This window comes from Haplochromis burtoni, unplaced genomic scaffold (assembly GCF_018398535.1).
Source record: "Haplochromis burtoni strain Fernald_Lab_line unplaced genomic scaffold, NCSU_Asbu1 Contig_49, whole genome shotgun sequence".
Classification (NCBI taxonomy): Eukaryota; Metazoa; Chordata; class Actinopteri; order Cichliformes; family Cichlidae; genus Haplochromis; species Haplochromis burtoni.
Window position 1 is genome coordinate 514,078 of NW_024582410.1, and position 20,534 is coordinate 534,611.

Here is a 20,534-nt window from a genome sequence, read left to right on the forward strand (position 1 = left end):
TATGGCAACCATAAGGAACTTGAAAAGGTCTGTTATTGGTACCAACCTGGTTGAGGTGTTGGGGATGGGGTAGTGGCTGCAGGTTTAGCATCATCTGGAATAAAGGTTGTCATTGACAAATAGACCCACTTATCAAAAGACTCAAGGTCAATCACTGGCAGGTCAACTTTGACATAAAAGCGCGAGGCCAAGAAGGCCAATGACCACATGCGAGACAACTGTGTCATGCAATTCTTGGACATGAATGAAAAAGTTGTTTGATGGATTGGTTTGTGCACAACAAAACCCCCTAACTGCTGTACTGTAGAGTGAAACAGTGTGAGGTCATAGCTGTGTGTGTATTGCCGTATGATTCTTAGTCTGGCGTAACAAAAGCACAAGCAGACTAGCGTCAAAGTGTGTGTACACACACACACACACACACAAACAGGTATATCAGATAAAATTCAGCCTCAAAGCAGCACATAGTGGTAAAAAAAAACTCATGGCTAAGCCAAGTAGCTCCATCTTTCCTCTACATAAAGAAAAAGAATCCAAGGAAAGCGGCCTGTTTGTCAGTACTTTGATGTTCACATGTTTTTGCCTTGTTGTTTCTGGATTATAAAGAACTAAGTTTGATGATTCACCTTGCAAATAAACTGCATCACTTTCATTTTGCCATTTCTCAACCTAATCAGTACTTTATCTTTTTATATAACTCTTTGGATCTGAAAACTCATAAATTTTGTTGTTGTTTTTTCTTTGAAGTCTGCATGCAATCAAAGTTAGGGTTGCACTGTTTAGGAAACAAGTGAGAAGTCAGTGCATGATGCCAATCAGTGAAGTTCAATGTTGACTTAGCAAAGTAATCTATTATCTTTTTGTTGATAGTAAAAATATTTTTGAAGTTATGTAAAAAGAAAAAGAAACTTGTCTTAAAGGTTGCTTTTGCCATGCTGCAGTGCAGTTGTAATGTGCAACTGAAAAGACTATTTCAATGCTCAGTGCGTTTGCTTTGATCAGCAAGAGGGGTAAAACATGCACTTTCACTGAGAGACATGGGATTGTTTCATATTAAAGAAGCATACTTACCAGGTGGTGGGGGAGAGCAAGTGCCCTCTTCCTTTAAAGTAGAGTTAGCAGACTCTGCTTGCTCTTTTACCCCAACCCCACCAGGCTGTGGTTGGATTGAGCCATTCACGGCAGGACACGGCTCCTGAGCCACCACAGCCTGTACTGGCACAGGCTCTGTGGATTCTGGTTTCTTCCCATCAGTCTCTACTGGTTCTTTCCCCTCTGCTACTGCCTCTGTACAGCAGACAAAGCGCCAGGCTGGAGCAGCAAGCATTGAGCACAAACACACGAAGCCTCACAAGACAATGCTTGCTCAAATGAGATGAGTATAAATAGCTAATGACCAGATAGACTGAAATTGACGATATTTGAGGCAGGAAGATGAGTCTAAAGCTTAAGTAATATGTATGATATGTATCTTATACACCTACTGGGATTGTGTATTAGCTGGTCCTTAATAAAGAAAACTACACTATAACAATACTGTATCTAAGTCTGTGACAATATGATAATATTCTTAATATAAGACCTCAGCAAACACTTTCACTTTTAAATATGGGTTAGCATAGCAAGATGTTTATTTTGTAAACTGGGGCTCAATTTAGGAGAAAAAGATGACAAAGCAGGGTATGCTTTAGGGTTAGCAGGCCCTTCTCAATCATCCCTCACTTACTTGTTCAGTGTTTAGTTTTTCCTGGTGAGTAGATTTGGTTTTATGCCACTTTTTTCTCATTTAATACAGGATGCTCTATGGCCTGGTATTGTTAGCTCTGTTAATTTAGTTTTATTGTGTAGTCTGGGTAAAATCCCAAACTGCATTAGGTGGTGCTTCATTTTTTTAGTATTTGAAGATGAGAAGACAACCAAATGACAGCAAAGATCAACAAAGCAGTTGCATTTTTCTTGAGGATCACTGAAATACTTGCATCTAATATCCATCCATCTACTAGTGTTTGGGTCATATTATTACAAAGGACAAGTGTCAGCCTCATAGTAGTGCTTTAACAGAAATCCCAGGATCACCAGAATCAATAGGATTGTCCTTTTAGCAGAATGAATGTGGCAAGTAATTCAATACATCACTGAAATATTTCATCTGGAGCTAAAGAAGTGACCTGACAGACTGAAAGAAAACCAGCAGGAATAGAGCAGTGCTTTAAAGTCCACAAATTAATCTCCATTAAAGGAATCTAGTGGTATTCTGGCGTTTTATCAGAAATGTCAGTGAAGAAGCTATCTGGTCATTGCATATCTATACTGTAAAGTGATCAAGGAGGCAGGGATTTACTAACTCAGTAAATCGGGACAGTTGGCTGTTGACTGGAGCCAACAGAGTCAGTAAAGCCCGGGATCTGTAATCCCTCATCGACCTCCTGTTTGATAACATATACAGCTGAGTACAAAAACAGCCACAGCATGACTTAGTAACAGCTCCATGAATCAAGGCACGTGCATCTAGAGCAGTGCAGGCATGTGGATGTGTGCACAGTGAGTGGGGTGGTTTGCTGCAGCTAAACTAATTTCTTGTGTGAACATTGTGTGCTGAGTGATCATACCTCCACAAGAACAGTGCAGTTTCAGGCCTCGCACGGTGAATTAAAAAAAATGAAATTGTGATGGCACACACCAAACGAACACGTGATGTGAGTGTGACCAGCAAAAAGTGCGAAACATTCTGGGGCAAGTGAAGAGGGAGGCATCAGGGTTATACCCACCTGGGGGTGGAGATACCTCCAGGGAAATCTCAGGTGGGGGTGGGGCACCGCTACTTTCTGGGGCAACACTTTCTGAGCATGTGACAAATATAGTTGTGGATGGAACAGCTGCTTTTGATAAGCAATAAAGCTTCAGCATCTGCAGTGCCTCTCTCACTTTCACACACACACACACACACACACCCACACACCCAAACAAACAAACACACTCACACGGACAGAGACACACAGCTATATCCACCCACCTGCCTGCAAGTATGCATACTTTATCACAAAACATCATCATTTTCCAGAACATCCTCCTAGACTCATCAGTAAGCTCTCTGACTGAAAATGTGCTGTTAATATGTCAACACTTGAGGCTGTGCAAAGGTCGTTCATGTTGAAATGCACATTAATACGCATTAATAAACACACCGGTTGGAAGTGTCGTGCTTCGTCAGGCAATGTCGTGCATTCATTATATTCCTCAGTAACTGTTAGATCCTCTCATTTTAGAGAATGCGTGCTCGAAGGGATTACACAGTAAACTGGTAGGAATGCACGTTACTGTTACAGCTGTAAAACTGCCGGAACTCTAGCTTTGCCCTGTGTAGCTTCCGCATCTGAACACTAGGATGAGTGTTGGGCTCTGAGACACTATTTTATATTGTGCTACAGTAATGGGATTATATTGACTTAATGATTTTCCTCATTAACAAGCACTATATAAAAGTATTAATTTATTAATGTCTGTTTTTCTTTTTTGCTGTCTTGCGTCTTAGTCAGAGTTCTCATACCAGAGCGTGAAATACTGCCACATTATCAGAAGCCACTGGTGTCTGGGCTTTGAATTTGGACAGCAGCTGAATGAAGGTTCACAGTGGCAGAAAGCACAAGTTAGTCAACCACTTAAGGGCTCTCATGTTCGCCTTATTTGATGTGACACAAACACTGGTTGCTAGAGAAATGTGTGTTTTCCCTGACTGGTTGGTAAGTGGTTTCTGTAGGTTGCTGGCTGTCACTGGGTATAATCAGTTGCAAAAACTGAGAGAATTGTGACACCAACTGAAAATGGAGAAGGTTCATAGTAAACTTTGTGGCTCAGCACCACAGCCAACATGTTTCATAAGGCGCAACTTTTACTCTGAAAGGGAACCTTCTTCATTTCCAGTTACCATCACACATACAGCTCAGAGTGTTTGTAGACAAGGCCGTCCTTTCCATTCAAATTACGACCACAATAATATGTTAGCAACCATGGAAAGTGTTACCATGGCAGCAAGCAATAGCAAAATCATACAAATGGAAAACTAGGACATGTATGACTCAAATTTAAGTGTTTCACTTCAAATTCAAGTCAACTTCTGTAAATACCAAATACCATTTTTGATGTCCTTTCAGAAGGCACTAGATAAGACAGATGAAAAGTGGTGTTTAGGGACACTAAATAATGCTGGGAAATTTGTGTTGTGAGACAGGATTGTATGACTCAGTCTTTTTATGGATTTTTTTTAATTAGACCCCACCTGTTTTATAGCTACATGATGACAGTGATCATAACCCTTGCTTTTTTTTGGAGTAAGGTCTGACTATTCTGGGGAGGCCTAGAGGGGTCAGGCCATGTGGATTCTGTTGTAGCGGGATGACCTGGATCTTCTGTTTTTTTATTGATTCTTTTGTGTTGCCTCTATAGAGGACTTCAAGGACAGCCTGACAGAAAGTTGGTAGTGAAGAAACTCAATGTGTATTCTTATTAGTAGTATAAGTGGCTGCAAATAAAAGAGTACAGGATGACCAATGTCACACATGTGACCCGTTTTGCCAATAATCATTATTGAAACAACACCTTGTGCATTTTACTTCTGTGAAAGCGGGCAGTATTTGACATCCTGGAAATCAGAACACGCCAAATGACTAAAAGAGCAGACTCCTTGTATTTTCATCTTATTTACATAACTCTCCCTATTTCATATGAAGTGCTGCTATACGTTTTCAATATTGCTGACCTTAGCCTGGTTGTGATGTAGTCTTTTTATTTCTACATGTGTTAAATGCAGAAAATTTCCGGGAATAATATTTTACTTGGACCCTAAAAAGCTGAGCTCTCCCGCCACCCGACTGAGCTGGAGCATTAAGATGCTGAAGCTCCAAGGTCGCCGGCAAAAAGCCAATAACACGCCAGCAGCTTGCTCACATGGGATGGCAGAGGCGTCAGCTGAATCAACAGTGAGGGATCAGCTGGCTGACGAGAGGAATGTCAGAGATGCTGACAGCTTGGTCATTGCTACAGATCTCTGTGAAGCACGGCAGCATATCCATACTGCCGACTATTGGCTCCACATTTACACTCCTATGCGGCAGTGTTTGCACATTCATGCCAGGTTCATTATATTACATGTGTAGACCTGTTCTGCTTTGTGCCTGTACAACAAGTGAAAACAAGGGTTGCTGTTTGATGTCAGCAGTGGTATTTTCTACTGAAATTGCATACTTGTGCAAATTTTGAGCGACTTTTTATAAAAAATTGTGTATTGTGCAACTCTACGCTGCTGGACTGTGAGGTGATAGGATGATAAGATGTGCACTCACCCTCTGGCTGACCATTTGGCTCATCTACAGGAAGAAAAAGAAAATACAACTATGAAACATGACAGCAGAATTACTTGCATTATGACTCTCTTTTTTTTTTAGTTTGAGCACACTGATTTTACGTATTACGTACTTACATATTTCAGATCATTCAAGCAAATTTTAATATTATGCAAAAATATATCATGATATCATGATTAAATACAAAATTTATGTTTTTAAATGATGGTTTCATTTATTAAGTCAAAAAAAACCTTTCATAACCACAGAGGTTCCCCTCTCATTAAATCATGAATTAACTTTGAGCAACCGCATTTTTTGGAAAGCTTAGTTCAATTTTTCAGCTACACCCAAACCTGATAGCTATTAAGTCAAGAAATCACTTAAATAAAAACCTTTCTGACAAAGAGAGGTCGTTTTTTTTTTTTTTTTTTTTTAAAAAGCAGCACATCATGCTGGGATCTAAAGAACCTCAAGAGCATATGCAACAGAAGTCATTGACATCTATGAGTCTGGAAAGGGATACAAAGCCATTTCTAAGGCTTTAGGACTATAGTGAACCATAGTGACAGCTGTTACCCACAAACTGAAAACAGCAGGGAACCTTCCCAGAAGTGGCCAGCTGACCAAAATTACTCTAAGAGTGCATCAATGGCTCATTCAGGAAGTCACAAAAGACCCCAGAACAACATCCAAAGAACTGCCGACCTCCCTTGCCTCAGCTAAGGTCAGAGTTCACAATCCAGCACTAAGACAAAGACTGGGCAAAAATTGCATAGCAGAGTTTCAAGGAGATAACCACTGGTGAACAAAAAAATCATAAAGACTCATCTCATATTTGCCAAAAAACATCTCAATGATCCCAAAGACTTTGGGAAAAGTGCGGTTATACCTTTAATAAAACTAATGTCATACCATTGTCAAACACACCTGCCACTTCTCAGTGACTCAAACAAAAAGAAGGTTTTGAAGTGGACTAGTCAAAGTCCTGCATTAAATCATATTGTGATCCTTTGATATTACTTTAAATAGGCTGTTCATGGTGGAAAACCCTCAGGTGTGGCTGAATTAAAACAAATCTGGAAGATGAGTGGGCCAAAATTCTTCCAGTGATGTGAAAGACACTTCAAGTGATCACGAATACAAATGCCCGTTTGGTTTGAATATCCTTTAAAAGAAGAATTTAAAAATTTTATTTTGTAATTGCAATAATAATACATAATATTGTAATTTGTTTGATTATCTGAAACGTAAGTGTGAGAAAAAAACAGTGTCCAAAAATCTTAGAAATCACAAAAGAGACAAATACTTTTTCACAGCACTGTAGCCAAATTGCACCTCCACAAAACTGTTTCCACAAATAGAGGCTATAAAAAATTCAATTGTGAGGAAAAAAAAGATATAATGTAGACATTTGAACAAAGACTTGGTAATCCTCTCTCTTCCAATTACACACACCTTTTGTCTCAACTGCCTTCTGCTCACATCGATCATCACTATTTATGAAAACATAAACAGAGCAGTAGCATGGCGACTTCTTACTCTGTAGGCTAACCCCTGCTGCCCTCTTCTGCAGGTACTTTCAGGGTCACAGGCTATCATTTATATCATTTATCATTTTTGACAGGTGGTCTTATCACCGGGGACTGAGGGCTGCTATCTGCAAATAGCAGCAAGGGCAACTCCAAAGCTTAAACACAAAACCAGTGCAAAGTAAGTAAGTGTAGAAGTAACAAAAACTTCCTCTAGGATCCACGAGAGGCAGGATCCATATGGGAGGCAGTCCCAATACACTCCTATGTCAAAATGTTCAACTTTACAGCATTAAAATGCATTTTAAAGACTGGTACTAAAATATTTTTGGCTTTTGTGGATAAAGTCCTCCTTTAAAACAGCTCTGAGAGGGGTGAATTTAATTTTATAACACAACCACATTGAAAATTGAGTAATGGGTGTGGTCATAGTCTGCAAGGCCTCATGCACTACTTCCAGCATTTAAATGGACCTAATCAGTGCTTGTGTGATGTTGGAGCCTTTTGGAGCATTTACCTGGATTATCTGATTGAGATTGTGGTAGGCTGTGAACAACAGACCATCTATGAAGTTTGAGCTTCAGTTTTGGTGAGTATTTTATTAGTCTGTTTCTGAGCACTAATTAGCTAATATCACTCCAAGCGTTGCACCCACATAGTTTATAGGTACCTAATAAATTAGCACTCCGCACTTTCATCCAAGAACATGGCTACTGCCAAAATGCTAACCTCAAAAATGTAAAATGCTAAGTCCAAAACATATGAGTGATGCCATCCTGGTTAAAGCTATCTTTTATACAGTCTAATGCTAGCCAGTAGCATCTGAATGAAGGCAATGCATGCTAAAAACAGACAGAAGTTAGCAAAACAAAGCACATTTAAGTGCAGCATATTGTCATATCTGTAGCTCGAAATGTCATGTCATCAGTTATGCTGCAGAGTTAAAAATATCGTCGGCACTTGGATGAAGTTGACAGTTAGGGTACATAATGCCCAACATTTCATAGTCTTGTATAGGACCTGGTCCACTACTGTTATGTATCCATAAATTTGTGTATGCTTTTTAACATTATAGGTTTACAAAATTTACATTTTTGCAGCAAAGTACATTGAAATTTATCCATCCATCCATTCGCGTCCGCTTATCCTTTTCAGGGTCGCGGGGGGCGCTGGAGCCTATCCCAGCTGTCATAGGGCGAGAGGCGGGGTACACCCTGGACAGGTCGCCAATCTGTCACAGGGCCAACACACCATTGAAATTTACTCCTGCAGAAATCTTCGTCAGATACTTAATGCCCCAAATAATTAATAATAATTATTAAAGTTTATTAGAGGGGTTTTTGGCACTAAAACACCTTGGATTCAAGAAAAATGTGAGATGTGGAGAGTGTTTAAACCTCTTATTACAGCCATAAAAATGTATATTTTAAAAAAGTGAATTTAGTACTTCATATTCATGACATTAAATGTCAGTGGGTGAACATATGGGAATCCCAAAGGTGGAATATTGTTGAAATGTCTGTATCCCTGTAGAAAAAACTTTCCTTCCTCCGTGTATTGTCCATCTTGTCACTGCCACCTGTTTGAAGCCCATCAGTGAAAACTGTAACCCTAATTCCTTGTGCAGTATGTCTACTGACATATATACATTTTCTTCCATTGCCACTTAGCTTCTGATATCTCTCCATTTGTAATGATTCCCTCTTAGCATTCCTTGTCAAAATTAGCCACAGTTCTGTCTCACTCCAAAACAATGTGTTGCTGGCCCGTGTGCCAGAATCCTGCAGGGTCACATCATGTACCCAAGAGCGAGCCTTGCTCTGTCTCATCACCGTAGAGATAATGAGAGTGGAGAAAGGTTTTGTTTTACCTCTGAGGACTCTCAGCGCAGCTGACGGAGCTGCAGGTATTTTCAGCTGTCGCCGCTGCTGGCGTGCAGACAGAAGGGCTCATATGTGTATGTAAGCTAAATGGCCAGAGGCTTCATTTTTCCTAATATAGACCCCTATTTCTCTGATAAGACATTCAAGCTAAAGCTAATACAACCAGACCCTTTCTGGTGATTTAGTTTTTCCATTTACTGCTTTGATAACAACTACACTGAAGGACCCTTTAGGAATCAGCACTTGAGTGGCAGTTAGTTGCTGACAGGTTTCCCCTGTGTATTTCATCATGGGCTTGATTTGCTAGGTGGTATTCAGTAACACAAAGTGTTTGAGGATAAAGCCCAGGGGAGTGTTGGACCTTAGTGACAATAAATATTACGAGGTAAAGACATGGCCTTTACTACCTCTGAAATTTTGTCACAGTTCATGAGGATCGCTGGGCACAGATTTGGAGATTTAATAGGGAGCTGCCTGACCTCTGAGTGATCCATCCTGAGCTCAGGGTGGCAGGGAGGTGTCTGTTTTGGCGTGGAGGAGGGGCAGTGAAAGGAGATGGCAGTGAACAAGGGATGGGGATTAAAAGTGTGCTCATTCTGAACTATTCCAGGGACAAGAATCCTGCTCCCCAGAGATCCAGGGACAACTCAACCACTCCGTCATCTCTGGTTGGGACATTTTAAAGGCTTGAGAGCCGGGTGTCTAAAACAACAGCCCCTACCCTCCTCCTCTTCAGCTGTTCAGACTCATTTAAAGAACAATACTTTTCCGCCCTTATTTATCTGCTGCTTGGGGCTGTGCAGCTATTTATGGGTAGTGTTTGTAGCAGACAGGAATCTGCTGCCTTTAATTCACCACAGCCTTGATTCCCGAGGGATCATGGATGGTCATGGCACCAGATGAACTCTGTGAGAACAGGTATTGATTGTCACATCACTTCGCACATCACTCTCTCTTAACTGCAAATGACGCAAGTAGAAAGGGAGCTAAATTGGTACTGTAAGGTACTGTTAGGGTTTTGTAGCTTGAGATTGTCAAGTTAATGCTTTAATCCAGTATTTATAATGCTTTACGATCTAAAAGGCAAAGCTTGCTTGATGTGCGGCAACCCTCAGTCCTTTCAAACACCTAAAACATATTTTAATGGAAGGTAAATCAAATACAGAGATGTATTTGTGTACAAAGAGATGTGCAAACAATGCACAGCAGTCCAAGAGCTGGTATGGACACACCAATCCTCTTCTAGAGAATCATAGATTTTGAAAGTTCTATTATGTGTAATTCGGAAGCCATCCAAAAGCTGAACAAAGAGTTTGATTTCCTCTACATGGGCATGTCTGGGTCAACAACAGATGCTGCCCGGAGAGCTGAGCTAATCGGTAGAGTGGGAGTAATACCATAAGGTAATGACAGACACAAGTGGATTAAAAGGGAATGTTGATGGACATGATGGTAGAGATGAGTGACACTCCAGTGTGAAAGAAAGATCCAACATGAGGGCGCGACAGGGGATGGTGAAGCTGCAGTTGAACAAAAACTCAATTAGAAGATATCTACAATCAAGATGTTTGATTTATCCTTACACGGTTCAACCCTCACACTTTCCATCCAGCTTGCATCATCCCTCAGGGGTAGTTTTTTTCCTGAGCACTCATCAACATTCCTCTCCTGTGCTTTACCATCTTGTCTTTCTCCAGTCAAATCAATCTAAACCGATCCAGTATGCCAAGCTTTGCAATAATACTATCTGTTTGTACGCCTCAAATCTTCTCTTGTACCAAGGATGGTAGAAACACGCACGCATCAGTAATACAATACCACTTTCAAAGTCACTTTGAGGATTCCTATGAACAAGCTGGCAGGCAAGCCATAGAGTGATGGAGCTCCTCACAGCCAGTAACAACAAACTGTGCTGCCCTCAATCAAAAAAAAAAAAAAAAAAAGCAGAACCACATTGTAAACCTTAAACTGTTGCAAATTCTCAGCATTTGTACCTTTTAAAACAATTAAAACATAAACTGTAACAGGTGGTTGGACCCCAGCTGCATGCTGGCAACATACTGTTAAAACTCCTACCTTTCTTTGTGGGCTCTGGCATCTTGAGCTGCGTCCCAAAGAAGCTACCAAGGAGTCAAAAGATGCAGGTACGATTCTTGTATGAGGCGTGGGAGCCTCCTCAGTCCAGGAGGGACAGATAGGTGCTGATGGTGAGTAGGACAATAGCGAATAAAAACCCTCAGAGACCCCTTTGCAGCAGAGTGATGGGAGATGAAGAGGGCACAGGGATACGGTTTGGAAAAGTCAGTGGGGAGAAGAGGGGGACTGATAACAGATCAAGGAGGGACAGGCTTTTAGGCCTTATATAGAGATGTGGCATGCTCCTCCTCTCTGTAGTTGACAATGCAGCTCCATCCTACACCTACTGTAACATTATTGTCCCATACCCAGTGCGAGGCCATGAATTACAAGTGCATCAGGATGTTAAATTCACAACACTTTTAACTTGACTCATTCTCAAAGTTTGCATCAGTGTTTACAGCATATTTTGGGTGATGTTTTAGAGTCGTAATATTATAATGAATCATTGTTTGAGCATTTAAACACACAGATGGATTGTTTAAGTTTTGTTTTTTTAGTAAGCTGTGCTTACAAAGGCTTAAACTTTGTATATAGTGGAGACTTTTTCAGTGTCAGATATTGTTTACTAACTTGTATTTAAAGCTGCAGCATGATGTATGTGGGATTGACCTAAAAATAGACCACACACATACATTGTGATCAAATAAATATGTTGCTGTGGTGCTGTACAGTACATTCAGCTACACATGGAATTATGGAAATTCCAGATTTTGGACAAATTTTCCAAAATACCAACATTATATTGACTAGTTAGTCTTTTTGAAATTATTTGCTGTAGCCTTTATCTTACTTTGTAATATCATTACTACTAAGATTGCTTCCACGGTAGATCACTGGCAAAACAGGAGGTGGGATATAAAAGGAAAAGGTGTCGTCATTGTTAACAGGCCCGAGGCTGATGTAATACTCTCCGACAATCCTGGGTTATGCTCACATGATATACGACATATTCAGAGAATGTATGGATTCGTTATTCAAAAAAAAGAACAAACTTAGAGTTGACAAGCAGGGGCTCAATGCCAGGTGCCAGATATCAGCTTAATCCAAGGGGAATGCTGTCCAAGAACAGCAGGCTTTCCGACCTGGCAAATAAATAGTGGGGAGATGCCTGGGCACTGGTTATACGGCCTATACTTAGAAAGCTGTCATAAACCTTGACATTTGACATGTGTATCTGACATGAAAAGAGGGTTTCATTGAGATTTATGTAACTGAAAGGGTTGCTTTGGTCCTAATTAATCTTTTTAGCACGTCAAACTCAAGTGATAAATCAAACGTAGTCTTTAATAAGGTCGTGAAGACTAAACAACAAGGCTGAAAGCTAATGGATTTACGAGCGCCAACACACTGAAGCGTCTTCACTTGTACAGTGTCACTCTCCAGCTACTGACAAATATCATGAGCATGTTGGGGACCTCTCTCATATGGAAGTGAATGGCCCAGCTGCACAGTCAAGGCAAGGCTGAGCTCTATTTTGGGGCTGTGGAGCAGGAATGCAGCTTAAAGCATTATGAAGAAACAGAGACAGTCACAGCTTATAGCAAAGCTCTTTTTAAATGAGCAGCAACAAAATTAGACCCATTCTGCAAACCAAAGGAAATCATCATCCTGTGATTAGGAAGCATTCAATTTATCATACACTCCTGCCTTAAACGCCTGTTTTCATAGTTCAGTTTGTGGCCTTTCTTGGTAACAGACAACCATAGTTCAGTTAGCCCATTTATAACTGCAAGTGGGCTCCAGCAGTAAATACTGGGCTTAGGGAAGTATCATGTGGGCTACAAAGAGAACAAAACCATTTGGAGTTGCCTGTGAGGGGCGAGACTTCACATCACAGAGGAGGCTAAGCCGTGAGGTCACGTCACACAAATGAAGTTTAATGGAAGCTGGAGGCGTTGAAAAGGACTACACTGACACCCTCTGGCTTCTAGCAGCCATCAAATCCATCACATGAGGAAAAAAACAAGTGCAAATTCACATTTCTGTCCATTGAGAGAGACAAAAGCAACTCTGTTTCCAAGAGAACGTGTGACTGAAATCTACAGTTTTTCCTGTAAAATACTCACAACCAAAAGTGTATTTTGGAGAGATGCATTTTTAGGACATATGCAAACATGCTTGCAGAAGAAATTATATTTAGTAAGGAATAATTACAAACTATCGGCCCGTGTAAAGACCTTACCCATGTGGATTTGAAATTTCAGGACTTCAGTGGTCAACGAACGGAACTTAATTCACATTTCTCTCCCTCTGTTGGTTATTTTGTATTCTAGATCGTATACAGATATTGAGGACTGGGGATTCACATGAAACCTAAGCAGAGTTAATTAACTGCACCTGTATGCATATGCTCCGGGCTTGAAACTGTGATGCTCAATTGCATCGTTAGATTACAGACAGTTAGGATAACAGTGTGTTTTCCATGCTAAATCAATGCTGTAGCTGGGCATCAAGTATAATGTCGAGTTATGAAATATATAGCTGTCTTGCAAAGCGGGCCATTAACATGCTGAATAAATAACATAAAAAATAAACATCAAATAGCCCACCTCTGTGTGGCTTTTTCACCACATCGCATAGTTTAAAATCTCAAGTGTGAAAACTTATAAAAGGTTTTCACCGCATTTTTATTAAATACCGTACTCTGCAAAAGTTTCAAGACACCCCTCCTTTCTTTGTATTTTGCTTCCAAGCAGCCAGACTTTCTTGTGTTTTTTTTTAAGTGGTCTTAAGTATCATTTCTCCAGGCTTTCTGAACGTTTTTCACTCATTTTTAGTCCAGTCCTCGTACCTGAGGAACAAAAATTACTCTGCAAGTGGCTACTTAAGGCTACTAAAAAAGGCCATAAAAGCCACCTAACTCAAGGGATGAACCAGTATTGGGTATACACATAACAGAAAATTAATAATGGGTCAGTTTTAAGTTCTGTCTTTATGAACTTTGTGACTCACAGTTGCACGTGCATTGCAAAAACACATAATTTGTGTTCATTTCTTTAGTTCAACCTACAAAAAATGCTTAAGATAACACAGTTTGACAAGCAAAAAAGGTGATTCCCAAAGAGCTTTCAGCCAAAAACTTGGCATGTCTCAGCATGCTATGTAGCAGGTGAAAATCATCTCAAAGTTATTTCTTTAAGAAATAGGAAAAAAAATCCAGAAAAACCCTGACACAGGACCTGAAAGAGATATCTAGTCTTTCAGCTGATTCATTTAATATTTCCTGAAGCCGCATCAGACACATTCAAATATTATGTGGACCTGTTCTTTATAAAATGTAAGCTTCAAATGTGTAATTAGGTGAATGGTGAGCGATTTCAGCTCTGTATGTGGCACACGGATCGTAAAACTTCCATGTTTATGTAAAAGTTTTCAAAAAAAATTAAAAAATGGAGGTGGTCCGGCAGAAAGTAAAAAGCCAAAACTTCATATGTATGTATACATTTTGTCTCAGCCCTGATAAAGTCTCTGGAAATTTGAATTAAAAACATTAATAAGCACATCTTTGTTTGAACACTCGCACCGTTCTTACCTCCATAAACCAGAATAATTGGGACATGATTGGGACATTTACTAATAAAAAATTTAAAAGTCAAACTCCATAATGATAGAAACAGTAAAATATTTCTTTATTCTTTTGATATTTACACCACAAGCCATCAATAGTCTGAGTAATAATGGAAAAATGTAGGAAATGCAAGTTGAGATAAACGGGAAAAAAAGCACAGTTCACTTGACATGATGTGAGCTACAGAAAACCGAGCCTACATTACAAATCTTGATGACATTTCTGCAGCAACATCAGGGTGTCTCGGCTAAACTGATAGGTGAGCTTCTTCTTCACCTTGAAGATCTCTCCAGACCGGGCGTAGTTTCTTAGCGCCCTGGACATCTTCTGGTAGGTCATGAGTCTCTTGTTGCCTTTTCTCTGTCCCCACAGTGCAGCCACCTGATCCTTATTCCTGGAGGAAAAGCGGAAAACACCGGCGGCAGCTGGCACCCAGGACAAACAGTGGGCCATGTTTGGATTCTCCAGCATCTCAAAAAGGAAGTGAAAGAGTCGCACCCTTTTACCTGCAGCCATTATGCAAACAGTAAGTAGCCTGTATGATGAAGGTGGATTTAAAGAAAGACTTATCGAAAATCATGGCAGCTGTGCCAAAACAGTTACTACAGATTACAGTTAATCGTTTCCTCAATTGTCACATATTCCCAGAAAATCTCTTCAGTGATGGGATGCCATTTAGTGGAGAGGCTAAAGCTGTAAACAGTGTGATTATCTGATAGATATGTAAAAACAGCTATTGTGGTAAGCGATGCACGGCTCCATTGTTTTTTACGGTAAAGGGAAGGTCTCTTATTTGCTCTCTTGGTATTATTTCCCTCGTGCTGATAGCAACAGAGACAATAACAGTATCCAGTGACCAAAAAAAGCAGAACTCACCACTCCCCCCTGCTGCGGCTGGGTGTTTGGTTGATTTTCTTGTTGTCGTGAAGCTTGGCATTGGCCCACGCTCAGACAGTGTTGCTGTTGTGTTTTGGCCGAGTCCTGCTGGAGCATCTTGTGCAAGGAAAGGCTGGAGTGTAGGTTTGATGTTCTTCAATTAGGGAAAAAAGATGAAGAGAAGAAAAGAGAATCAACAGAATTTCCAATTGCAGAGTGCTTACCAGCCTTCAAATATGTGAGAGAAAACTAGTGCTAAAATACAAATTATTGATGCATACAGGTGGCTCATAGTATGCCCAGCAATGCTTGCATGTTTCGTCTGCAGGTACATTTCTTTCCTCCATAGCCGTCCAATGCACCTTGTCTGTCAGAAAAAGCAGACAATTACTTAGAAGCTGTAGTCAAATAAAATCAGTGAATAATTAATAGATTTCCAGTTTCCACTTACCATTTTCTGCATTGTTTTGTCTGTGATACTCCTCGAGGAACTCTAATATAACCTCCAAATCAGACTGAGTCTCCTGGAAAAAACTCTGATAGATGTAAATAATATAAAACCAGCCTTGAATATGTCAGAATTGAAAAGATGTTGGAAGTTCTCTTTACCATCACTGATAAGGTTGAGTCGAATGCTGTACCGTCCTTGCAGAATGGGAGAATTACACACAACTGACACTGAGACACTCAAGTTCGGGGACTCTTATTATACCCCCCACGGGAGCGGGCTTTCTGCATACATAAAACCAAACGTTTTCTACCCTGGGCTCGCAGGAACAATGACCACCATCCCACAAAGCCCCCGACACAAGCACCAGTCAACCCATCAACAAAGCCTCCCAGCACTGACCACATCCTCCCCGCTGAACCAGATAAGACCTGGCCTGGAGACAGCTTCTACACAATGCTCTCGATTCAGGAAAACACACACTTGCTGACACATTTTTCCTCACAGGATGTGTCTTAATTTCATATTTTGTGTGCCTGTTGTAATATTTCACTGCATTGGAGACGGTGCCAAATCTTTCAACATGTTTTTAAAAAATATAGTTTTGTACGATAATAGCAGCGTGTAGCTTTATTTTGAGTTTTTATTTTTTTTGGGAGAGATGTTGAATCATTGAAAGATGATGATATTTTCATATCAGCAAAACTGAACAATACTGAGAAAATGATTTAATTCTTACATTTTAAATTATTATATCTTAGTATTTATGGATAAAGATTAGTGCAACCATGAAATATATTTTCCACTTACTATTTACATGTACATAAAAATGATCATTAGAATTTTAAACATTATTACCTTTTTTTTATTAGTATATCAAACATGTTTGGTGGTAAATCTTGAATAATCTAGTGGTGATATGATGGTAATTATGAAGGCTGTAAACTAATCAAATTAAAATATAGTTTGAAAAAATGTAACTAAATTCCAGGTTTTCATTTTTTGCTATATTAGAATTTAAAAAAAAAGGATTTTATATTTTCATGTTTTATTCTGTGACTTTGTCTGTAAAAAAAGTTTAAAGTTTTACTTATTTACTTCAGGCTCTATACAGACCTTCAGTCAATCTTTCTTTTTAAAGAAACATTAACCAGCTACTGGTTCCTGTCAACATTAATTGAACTGAATTTGATTTAATTTACTCTGATTTATTTGGACACGTAAAAATGTTTACAACAGTGTTGTTGAATGCTTACACTGACATAAAAACAATCCAAAAGGCAAAAGGAAAACTGGAGCATATTAAAGTAAAACAATATGCTAAATGCACGAGATCCACATAGGTTTAAAAAAAAAGAAAAGAAAGGAAGAGTAAAACAGGCACTACAGACGCTAACAGATTTGTAATCATGAATTTCAGTTCACTAATTGCTAATTTTTTTTTTTAATATTAGCAATAAAAGAAATACAAGTATACAAATTAAAATTTTAGTGACATCCTTGATTTTAACTGATGGCTTTGGATCATCCGTCATTTTAACTTTACCCCTTCTTTAAAAGTATGTGCCTGTATCATCCAACTAAAGTGTTGCTAAAGCAATACAGTTTAAATTTATTTTGTTATAAATTACAAAATGAGAATATTAAAGTCTTATTTACAAGTAATATACAGTGAAATCTCTTTCATATACTACTAAAAGCAACTTAAATAATGTACACAAACACTTCTAAATCACAGCATACAGAATCAATTTACAAAGTCTGTTACTTTTTCTGTCCCAAATTCTCAAATAATGACATGCTTTGAATAAATAGGGATCCAGAAAGAAAACCTCTAAGGAAAACCACTTTAATTTGGTTCTGTGAGGTTAATTTTACTCTTAACTTTTGTTGCTGCTGCCTTGAAGTCAATCTGGTAAGCAAACAGTATGTTAAATAATCCACACAGTACTGGTTGCAACTGCCAGAAAATGTGTATGTTGTTCAGTAAAGGTATTGAAATAAAAAAAACAAAAAACAAAAGAAAACAACAAAACATTTTTATAGGTTTTTTGTAAATTAATACATTTTACAACCAGGATCCAGCATGTAACGAAAATATTTGAGTCTTTGAAAACTTTGACATCCTGAGAGCTCTCCGCCACATCAGAGTTTGGTGTGTGAGGTGAAGCTTGCGGCCAGGTCGTAATCTTCGTGCGGCTGATAGTGAGCGTACCAGCTGTGCCAGTCTGCTGCTGCAGACCCGCAGTAGCTCTGCTCGGATGGATTGTGCTGCTGGGTGTGGGCCTCCTCCTGTGGAGGGTGACGGGGCAGGTGCATGGGCACATGTGCAGAGCCGAGCCTGTGCAGGATGTCTGGGTTAAACTGGTAGGTGAGTTTGCGGCGTACTTTGATGATCTCCCCAGTACGGCTGTAGTTTCTCAGAGCTCTTGCCATTTTCTGATAGGTCATGGTCTTGCGGTTGCCCTTACGCTGGCCCCAGCACTCAGCCAGCTTCTCCTTGTTTTTGGAGATGAAGTGGAAGGTGCCGCTGCCGCTGTCCGTCCACTGGATTGAGTCGCCCATGTTGGGGTCATTCAGAGCCTCGTGCAGGTATTCATAAAGTCTGAGCTTCTTCCGACCTGAGGAGACGGACAACAGCGTCGTTTCAGTTTTGATTGCACAAAAAAGTGTAACAACAACTAATTTTCAGGTGTTTTTAAAACACTGATCACCTTTGCCATTCCTTTGTGGTGGTAAGATGGAGTAAAAATGTGGGGATTCATTTTGCACTGAGTGACTCAACGCGACATCAGGTATGACCTGAGGCCAAGACTGCTGCTGTAAAAAACACATTTCATATAAATATCCAGATTTCTATAATCTCTGTTCTCAAACTTATCAATGCTTTACACTTACAGCCATGTCATTCCAGTCATAAACAGGAGTTGGGACTTCAGACTGGTGTGTGACGAGGCAACAGGAGATCTGACACTGCAGTGATTGGTGGTGACTTCCCAGATTCTCGTAATATGAATAATCTGAAAAGACAATTTCAACTTTAGTACATCAAAAATCATGTAAAACTTTAAGAATAAAGACTCAAATTGTGTTTTTTACCTCAGCACAAAGAACCCCTCCCCAAATAAAAACAATTCAATCAATCTAACAGATCCGTAAAGTTCACCTGAATCGTAGTATGAATTGTTCGAATGTTGCTGAATCACATCGATTGCATCCTGAAAGTGCTGATTGATGTCACTGTCCAAAGATGTCTGAAATACAAATCCGCCTCATTTTATACAAAATAATATAAAGAGGTAAAATAATAATAAAGCATGAAATGCATTTAATATTTATTTAAAAATCGAAACATTTGTAATTAGCATTTATTCTAACTCACCAATTTGTAAGTGTTTCCCTCACTTGAGGCCATTTCTGTCCCTACCGGTGAGCGCTGCTACACTAGTGCAGGTGCACACTTTGGACAGGTATATATATGTAGGAGACCTCCAATACCCGTTTGCCGTTCAGCCACATAATAGAAAGAGAGGCCAGTCAATTTAAATGTTTTAATGTACCGCACTTCTTCTTTTTTGGAAGCACGGACCAGATAGACTTCTAAGCATCACTTTCTCTCTCTCTCTAATCACACAGATTACAATCTACCAAGAACAAAAACCTCTTTTATTGCGTGCTCCAACCAGGGATAACACCAATTCTCAGCCTTACCTAAGAATTTGCATACTGGGCGAGATGTCACTAACATATCTATAATCTGGGCTGTCCAGTTATTCTCTTTTTGGAAGAATGAAATATGAGTCAGTGGAGCTGCAGGAAATTTTCCATTGTGGCTATCGTCTTCTGCAGATAAATAAATTAGAATCTTCCTAAAAAGTTAGAAGATATTACAATAAATTCACAGAACACTAAAAGAACCAAAAAGTGGATTTTAACTTATCTTCCACTCTAACTTTTACATCCACTGTAGCGTCATTTTTCGATCATTTATTTAGCCAATTCAAAGTTTACTAATGCAACTTTAATCTGAAATTCTATCACTACGCCGCACAAAATGTGCAATCCTAGAATTTCCGATGCATTAAACAAAAAAAATTAAGTTAAAATCAGAAAGAAAAGCACTAAAAACAGTCATTATTTTTTCTGTACAATAAACATGATCATTAAAGAGAAACAGCTGGCACGGTTTACAGTTATGTACTTATTAAGAGAAGAAAGGACTCGGTGTGGAGCTGAAGCCAAATAAAAAAGCCACAAGCATATAAATTTTCAATTGAGCAGAATGCTTTTAATGCAGCTTCAGATAAACGGGATTATAAAGGTTAATGGTTAATAATGCGATCACTGTCGAAGTAAGCCTGAGTCTTTTTCTTTCTTCTTTTTTCCGCACCACAGAGCTAACCCCCCTGTTCAAATAAACATTGGCTTTTTGAGAAGTTCTTTTTCACAGGCGTGGAGTTTTAAATATCAACTGACTAGTTCCTGAAGTTCCCCTTTCAGCTCAGTTAAAGTTTGCAGGCAGTCAGGCCTGAGTGCACAGCTGGAAACGTCATGGAAACAAAGATGTGGACCTGCAGAGATTATAACTTATGTTAGGGTTATGTTAGCTTCACTCAGATGATGTGATTTGCATTTTAATTCTAAGATGTTTTTACTCTTTAACACAGTTTTCCCCCAATAAAAAAACACTACCTTATTACAGTTAATTATCTGTGTGTGTGTGTGTGTGTGTGTGTGTGTGTGTGTGTG

The 20,534-nt window shown here is 39.4% G+C and overlaps 2 protein-coding genes across 19 annotated transcripts in view; both read right to left on the reverse strand.

The window, feature by feature from the left end:
* Positions 1–11,099, reverse strand: part of mybpc1 (myosin binding protein C1) — a 37,680-nt gene extending 26,581 nt beyond the window's left edge. For 6 of the 17 annotated variants that reach the window (XM_042220457.1, XM_005923603.2, XM_014333976.2 and 3 more), the window contains exons 1-5: positions 10,831–11,098; positions 5,340–5,363; positions 2,769–2,840; positions 1,072–1,287; positions 47–94 (exon numbers count right to left, since the gene is read on the reverse strand). In XM_042220457.1, coding sequence (XP_042076391.1) covers positions 47–94; positions 1,072–1,287; positions 2,769–2,840; positions 5,340–5,363; positions 10,831–10,852 — 382 coding nt within the window. In that variant the 5' untranslated portion in view covers positions 10,853–11,098. Of the gene's footprint in view, positions 1–46; positions 95–1,071; positions 1,288–2,768; positions 2,841–5,339; positions 5,364–10,830 lie in introns of all 17 variants that reach the window. The other 11 variants (XM_014333980.2, XM_042220464.1, XM_042220463.1 and 8 more) reach the window with 6 other exon arrangements.
* A 5,882-nt stretch (positions 11,100–16,981) lies between these two features.
* Positions 16,982–19,287, reverse strand: LOC102298617 (transcription factor Spi-C). 2 transcript variants are annotated; one of them, XM_005923601.3, is made up of 5 exons: positions 19,168–19,287; positions 18,952–19,039; positions 18,684–18,805; positions 18,500–18,602; positions 16,982–18,406 (listed from the first exon to the last, which is right to left on the reverse strand). In XM_005923601.3, the coding sequence occupies exons 1-5, from the start codon at positions 19,198–19,200 to the stop codon at positions 17,931–17,933; spliced, it is 822 nt and encodes a 273-aa protein (XP_005923663.1). In that variant the 5' UTR covers positions 19,201–19,287; the 3' UTR covers positions 16,982–17,930. The 2 variants fall into 2 exon arrangements, with proteins under 2 accessions (XP_005923663.1, XP_005923662.1); XM_005923600.3 differs by having other exon boundaries at positions 18,500–18,605.
* Positions 19,288–20,534: the final 1,247 nt, after the last annotated feature.